The 7,694-nt window shown below is 48.5% G+C and overlaps 1 protein-coding gene across 1 annotated transcript; it reads left to right on the top strand.

Moving 5' to 3' along the window:
• Window positions 1-1,817: 1,817 nt before the first annotated feature.
• Window positions 1,818-7,134, top strand: LOC142767316 (uncharacterized). The gene is made up of 2 exons (XM_075868781.1): window positions 1,818-2,640; window positions 6,692-7,134. The coding sequence occupies exons 1-2, from the start codon at window positions 1,909-1,911 to the stop codon at window positions 7,055-7,057; spliced, it is 1,098 nt and encodes a 365-aa protein (XP_075724896.1). The 5' UTR covers window positions 1,818-1,908; the 3' UTR covers window positions 7,058-7,134.
• Window positions 7,135-7,694: the final 560 nt, after the last annotated feature.

The following is a 7,694-nucleotide window of genomic DNA, read 5'->3' as shown; positions in this document are numbered from 1 at the left end:
AGTGTCTGATCAGCTGACTGTTAATCAGAATGAAGCATGATCTTTCAGGCCTGAAACAGGCATTGACACTCCAGGAAAAGCAACGTAATATCTGTGGACTGAGACCGATTCCTAATTTGAATGTGCTCAATGTCCTGACCTTGGTAACATTGCCAACCCATTAGATAGCAGAACATGCACTCACGCTGCTACCTCTGCAGCTAAAATTTCTTGGTAGTCAAATTCTCGGGTGCGTAACACTGGCTTATGGTTTCTTCGAGACATATAAAGGCAGACAACTGCTTCTGCGCCGCTTCCACTGAAAGGCGAGTGCACTGGAACTTGCCACATAGTAGTGCAGTACTGAAACGCTCGCGCTGCGTTGTGCTTGTACGGTAAAAGCGTTACTTTGGAGGTATCTCGCCGCAAATGCGTACCTGCCAGCCTAGGGACTTCTGAAATCGGGAGACTCGCCGCGGGAGCGCAGTAGGGGGCAGAAAAAAATTGTTTTGGACGATCGGTCAAATTGCCCTTATACCAAACACGCTTGTCACCAACGCGGTTCGTTTCTATTCGTGTGGCTACATTCTAAAGTGATAGGAAGTCGCTTCTTACTAATGACGCCGTTCTGTGCAAGAACAGCGGCGTTGCGCGCACGTTTACTTTTTGGTTGTATATTTACAGCCGTGTTTGTGCAATCAATGCGGCGAAGGTTTTCGTTCTCCACGGACACAGGCAAACGACCAACTGTATGACGCATGCGATGCGTTTCAGTGACACGATCACATCAGCAGTAAAGCAACGTTGCAACACGGACATAGCGCGTGCAGACAATCGCCCCACGCAACACGTGTGCTGCGTTCAACTTACAATTACAGCGCAGTGTTGAAATTGAGGAGACACTTACCATGTTGCTCCGCATACTGTGTGGTCACCACCGCAGACATTGTGGACAATAGCTGTTGCACGCCTGGCGTGATATCCATTCCACACAGGTGAATAGCGCTGAACAAGAAAACGAACAATGCGGCGATGCTGGTAAACCACGTGGGAAACAGACAGTGGAAGAGACCACGCGCAAGGTATCCTGGGTAACGCGACAGCATCCGCCTTGCTCCAGCAGGGCGGGCTGTGTTCCGATGTCGGATTCGGAGGATTTGCTCTACGCCAGAGTCGAGCGCTCGCTCGCGAAGTCGGTCGGCTGCACCGACTCCGCCATTGGAATTCAACATTAGTTGTGACTGGCTGCTGCTGTGAATGTTTGATAGGCGACTGATTACATTTATTACTTTCATCAGCTTTGGCGGTCAATAATTCAACAGGAATAAGCATTTCAAGTGTTATATAATGTAAACGCCAGGTTAAAAGCGGTAGCAGCGTCAGTACAGAAGCAGCAAGAGCTGGCCGAGTATACGGGCAGCATCGCAGCAGCAACCAGGCAGTCTTCGCTCGCGCCAACGTCTCCATGTCGCTGCAGCAGTGGGCATTCGTCTTCATTACAATTAAGTCATTTAAACCATATCCTCATGTAAAATTGCAACGCTGGATATTTTCGCAATATATGAAAAAAACACTTCCTGTTCAAACACCATCTATCTGCCTAGTTATGATTCTAGCACGTTGCTAATATATTTCCATGTGCAGGGTGTTCAATAATACACAATAATAAATATAGGAGGCTTAAATGATGTATTGCACTGCACGAGTCAAAACACAAAAGCTCCGGCAGGCGGCATTTTTTTCTGCTCCGGAATCTGCTCCGAAAATGAAAGCGTCGGTTTCATCACTGCCTGATGTTTTTTTTTTTTTTTCAGTGCTGCAGTGACGGCGGAGTTCGCCCAAGTGGTTCGTCGGTGTAAGACCCTGCAGTCGTTGCAACTGCCTCGTGCCATCGTCTATTCCTCACCCACGATTCCGGAGCTCCGCACGATGCCGTGGATTGTCGCCCTGCAGCACAACCGCAGTTTGAGGAAGCTCTACATTTCCGTATTCGGCATGAGCGAGGCGCAGTTCCGAAATTTGCTGAGCGTTATCGCGGAAGGAGAGACGTTGAGGAAGGTAGTGATCCAAGATTCCCAGTGGGACCTGAATCATGGAATGCTTTCCAGGGTGATACGAGAGCTCGGAATGTGCGATCGCATTAGCTTCATGTGTCTTGAAATCGTCCCCTGGAAAATTCCAGAACTCTCAAAAGTTCCGGAAGTTTCGTGCGTGAAGCTCGAAAGGCTCGAAGTGACGCTGGACGCCTTGCACCCCTTGGAGGCGCTGATGGAGTACGCCAACATGTTCTATCGACCCGGAACACTGACGGCAATAACTATTGGCTGTATGCTGTTGACACAACAGCCTGCCTTGGAAAAGGTGCTATTGTTGCTGGCCAAATCGTCAGCGTTGACGCATGTGGTAATCAACGTCTACAATCACTCGTGGTGGCACCTCTGTGGCCAATGCGTTGACCTGTTCGACCGCGTGGTGTCGGCACTGGCGACAAACCCCCGCATCACCGAGATGTGGCTGCCTTTCTTCCCGTTGGAATCAACACACCTGGACACTCTGTGCGACAGCGCCTGCGAGCACCGAAGCCTCACCGCGGTCAAGTTTCGTTCCCACTACAGGCGGTGGAGTCAGCCATCGGCAGACTTCTCAGCAGCTGTCATGCGGGTAAGACCCATTCGTTGACGCCTACATCTTCTCTCTCGCCCTCTGTATTTATTCATTTTTTACATGAATAACCATTTTTTTTGCTCTGTCTTATGGTATGGTTGTAACTACTGTAACCACTCCCCTCTCTAATGCCTCTGGCCCTGAGGGTACCTAAATAATTAACTAAATAAACATGGCGAGCGACAACATGTGGGCAGATATTTTCTGCAATATTTACCAGACAATCGTTTTTTTTTCTTTTGCGGTGATGCGTTGCCGCCAACAGTCTCTTTCATTTTTAGCGCTTCCACTGCCATCGGCCGTCTATGTAGGGCTTTTATAGGGGTCGGCACAACAAGTACTGAGAGAAGCAAGGCCTCTGGAATGAAGAGATGCTTCGTGGTTTTTCCACTGAGGGAAGGTCGCATTTCTGCGTAAGTGTAGTGCTCTCTATTGAATGGAGTAGCATGTTTCACGCACGTCCCCCCCCCCCCCCCCGTCCTTTCTTTTTTGGTCGAGTCCTAAAAAAAGGAAATAAGCAGTCGATATTATGATGCACTGTCTGAAAATTTGGCAAATCTACCAAGTGTATTTCTAAGAGGCACAATACAAATTTAAAGAAGTCAGATGAATGTATTGTGTTTGTTTGAGTTCCAGTAATTATTCCTAATTAGCAAATAATTAGGTGTGTATTTATTGTTAAGGAAGTCATTTTTCTGCGTTGCACGAATAGTAATAAATCAGAGGTTGAAGTTTTGAGCGCGAACTTTCTTGGGATGCATTCATTTCGAGAAGAGGAAAATGACACTCGACATTTGTCCAAGCAGGCGACGCGTGAAACGGCTCGTTGGAAACCCTGATGCCTTCACCAAAGTGATTGGTTGCAGTAATATGGAGAGAAGTGAGACCATGTTAAGGCATGCTGATTATGCAAATCGTCTTGATGAGCACTGTATCCTGCTGTCCTGGGGGCATGATTCAACACAGCTAAAAAAATGGTTGCACTTGCAAACTTTGGTTTACTTGTCCCGTACGTTCGTTAGTATGTGTAGTTAGTAGTGGAAAGGTTAGTAACTGTTACTACTAGCTCTCGCTGTTACAAGCGCGCTTAGAGCGGTTACTAGTCTTCTCGTTGCTAACTAGTAAAGCATAAATACCAACAGCTTCTGGCCACCATCCCCCCACCCCCTCCCAAAAAATTGGCAACATATCCACGTGGTGAATGGTGGAGAATGGGGCGAAGCATCCGTCCGTTCATGCGCCCATCTGTGTGACCATCCGTGCGTTCATCCCTGCGTTAATCCATGCATCCACCCCTGCATCCGTTCATGCGTCCGTCCATGCATCTGTCTGTGTGTCCGTTCGCCCATCTATTCAACACTCCAAGTGCCACTATCTCGCATATTTTCATCACATGTTCCCCATATAGGTGCACCGCCATCCAGAGGACATTACAAGGACTAAACGAGAAGTGGCACACGCACACTTTCTTGCGGCATGGGCTTCGTGTCTACTTCCCACCTTCAACCACCTCGAGTTCATGGTACCTACTAGTTCACTGTATTCACGGCACTGCGGCCCAACGCTCGCTAAACATTTCTTAAACCAAGGAGGTTACGCCCAGCGAGTACAACGTAGCAACCCTTTCGTGTAAGATAGTGCTCAATGTACATGCAATTGGCTGCTAATGGGGGATGAGAGACACGAGAATTCGGCTTTTAGTTGACGCACAGGCTGCGAATTTTTAGGGGTGAAGCTCCTTATAGCGGCACTTGTTTGTTCCTCGTAGTCTGTAACCAGTTTTACGCTTTGACCTCCAAGGTGGTGCCGGTGGGAGATTTTTCCTGTGCGTTGTTGAACAATAAAAAAAAAATCGCAGCGTGCACGTCAACTAAAAGCCGAAATCTTCTGTCTCTCATTCCCCATTAGTAGCCATTGGCATGTTCCAGTAAGAAATGCTAGTATAAGTAGAAATGTTAAAAGCCGACTTCTGCTGTCTCTCATTCCCAGTAGCAGCAATTGTTTACCTCCAAGGAAGTGCCTAGTGAGATTTCTTCTGTGCGTGATTAAACAATAAACATTTTTCGTTCAAGACGCCGTTGATTGATGAAATAAACCAACGAAAGACGCCAGATGTTTTCTAAAAGCAAAAAAAAAAATAGAAGATGCCAGCTGCTTAACAAAAGACGCCATTTGTTTTCAAAAAGCAATGATTTTATAATCAAAACCATATCAATACAGGTTTGTTGTTTCCGATGCTTATTGCCGTCGGTGTGTGCTCGTATGTATAAGGATGCCGAAAGGCCGACGCGCAGGGCAGCGGCGGCGCGCACTCGCAGACAGGACCCTGAAGTGGGAGCACGCGAGGCAGAAGCGCACCGGGAAGCTGCGCGACGTCGCCGCCAAGATTCTGCTGTACGGGAACAAGAAGCCACATCAGCAAGGCAGCGTCGGCATGATCCCGCCGTACGGGAACGAGAGGCCCCATCAGCAAGGCAGCGCCGGCAAGAACCTGTTGTACGGGAACAAGAAGCCACATCAGCAAGGCAGCGTCGGCATGATCCCGCCGTACGGGAACGAGAGGCCCCATCAGCAAGGCAGCGCCGGCAAGAACCTGTTGTACGGGAACAAGAAGCCACATCAGCAAGGCAGCGTCGGCATGATCCCGCCGTACGGGAACGAGAGGCCCCATCAGCAAGGCAGCGCCGGCAAGAACCTGTTGTACGGGAACAAGAAGCCACATCAGCAAGGCAGCGCGGCAAGATCCCGCCGTACGGGAACGAGAGGCCCCATCAGCAAGACAGCGCCGGCAAGAACCTGTTGTACGGGAACAAGAAGCCACATCAGCAATACAACGTCGGCAAGATCCCGCCGTACGTGAACAAGAAGCTGCAGCGGCACGTCAGCGTCTGAAAGATCCTCCGTACGGGAACGAGAGGACGAGGCAGCACGTCAACGTCGCGAAGCACATCTTGAAAACGTTCGACAATGGAAAGCGGCGAGGAAGCTCACATATCGCCAGGCGAATCAACTGATGAGAATTTCACGGTATTATTTCCAGCAGCTTCACCCGATCTCATCATCATTCACCTCGTGGGTCTGCCGTCAATTTTATTTTATTGTTCAACACCACACAGGAGCAATCTCCCACAGGTGCCACCTTGCAGGTAAAAACGTAAGACTGGTCATGCACTACGAAAACGATGATAGACGAACGGGTGCCGCTTTAAGGTTTGCCCCTAAAAAGATTTCGAAACCATGGTTGATTCGGGGTGACACGAATCACCCATTTTTACAAAATTCACATTCAAGAGCATCAATATCGCGACACTTCATGAGGTAATTATGCACATATATACTGTCATGAATGAGAACTGCTCAAATACACGACAAGGACGACCGCTAGCGGCTGCGCAATAAGTGTACGCGGTTCGCCAAGCTCAAGTCAAGGAGGTTTTGGAATAGATCACTATGCCTTACAAAGAAGTTGGAAAAACGTTTGTAGCAATAACTTCTAAGGTTCCTATAACAAGTCCTGCTGTTATATCTTTATGGCTACAAGCTCTTTCCTAACCTCTTTTTTGTTCAAGAGTTTAGAGTACACAAGTCATTTACACAAACGTAGCCACCACTGCTGAGCGGGGTATAAAACAATGCGCGTTGGTTTTGTTTGTCGCAAATAAATGGTTGCACTTTCCAGCACGCAGATGGTGGTCTGATTGCCGGCATGATAGAGTTATCGTAGATGGCTGCTTTATAGGTAAAAGAAACATATATAGTAACTGTACGTCATGAAAGAAAGAGTTTGAAAGGGACGTTGCTTGCTGCAAAAAAATAAAGGAAAGAAGGAGGAAGGAGCGAAAGCAAAAAATAGCGCGTTAGCCGCATAGACGCAGACTTTTGCTGCCCTCACTTTCTCGATAAGACAGATGCTTAGGTACTTACCTCGTCATCTACGGCCTCTCATCGATCGCGCCCTTGTGCTGTCTTATTTTCTATTTGCATGTTTGTCAAGTGTCAATCATCTACGTCTGTATCTGCAACTTTCTACAAAACACTCCATTCGCAGTTACGAGACGCGGTGCGCCAGAATGCCTCTCGCATGAGTGCCGCAGTGGAGTACGTCCGGGGCGAAATCACCGCTGATGGAGCGAGAGCCGTAGAAGAACTGCTCGACCATCCGCAGCTGTTGGAACGAGTCCGTGACGAGGCCAGGGTGACCGACGCCAGAGCCGAGGAGATGGTCAAGGCCGCCAGGAAGAGTGTACGGAACATGGACATCCACCGTTTCCTGTGGCTAACCGGCGTGGTCAGCCAGAGGCGAGCCTCGCGTCACGACCCCGACGCCAAAGCTTTCCACATCCTGGACTTGCCGGTGGACTGCTGGCTACACATCCGCCAGTTTCTCAAGCTTAAGGACGTCGCCTCCGGTTGACGAGCGACGGCGTCCTTTTTTCAGTTCCTTTGAGTTATACTACTTGTGTACGTTGACAAGTTTTGTGCATAAATGGGTTCTGGCCCGACAATTTTTTCATTGTATTCTTTTTCCTTTTCTTTGTTAGATGTATGAAGAGGCCGTCAAGAGCCTCGAAAATGTTCTCTAGTAAGAGTAAGTGCAAACTGAAAGCTGATCGGTAGTTTTGTTTAACAAATCGGCAGTCAGTCCCACGTACCTTGGGAACCGACGTTATATAAGAAGCACGCGGAGAGATGGTGACCGTATTGAAATTTTTTTAACCGAGTGAAATTTTTTTAAACCAGCAGTGCAACCACTACTGAGGTTTCACGAAGACTAGCGTCCATTTGAAAAGTAGTTGCGAGACCTAGCGTGGCTCTGTGGTAGATCTCCATTACCACGCAGGATGCTTTGGTACGATTCCTTCTAGGACACTGACATCTATTCTTAGCATTCTTCAGGAGAACAGTTCCGGAATGAGGTTTTCTGAACGCTCACACGCTAAATTCATCCACGTGTGTTCTCGCCGTTCCTGGGTAGATTGCGACTGATTGTCAGTCACCTGTGGTACATACCAGCATACCAGTGACACATGATTCCCCGCCACTGTCTGGCG

The sequence above is a fragment of the Rhipicephalus microplus genome, chromosome 7 (genome assembly GCF_043290135.1).
Source record: "Rhipicephalus microplus isolate Deutch F79 chromosome 7, USDA_Rmic, whole genome shotgun sequence".
Taxonomy (NCBI): Eukaryota; Metazoa; Arthropoda; class Arachnida; order Ixodida; family Ixodidae; genus Rhipicephalus; species Rhipicephalus microplus.
Note: the sequence above shows the minus strand (reverse complement) of the source record. Positions and strands in the feature narration are given on the sequence as shown.

Excerpts from the sequence above, each read along its gene's own strand:
- LOC142767316 (XM_075868781.1), top strand. The coding sequence starts at position 1,909 with ATGCCGTGGATTGTCGCCCTGCAGCACAACCGCAGTTTGAGGAAGCTC. Across the intron at positions 2,641-6,691 it reads TCTCAGCAGCTGTCATGCGG|TTACGAGACGCGGTGCGCCA; the intron begins GTAAGACCCATT and ends CTCCATTCGCAG.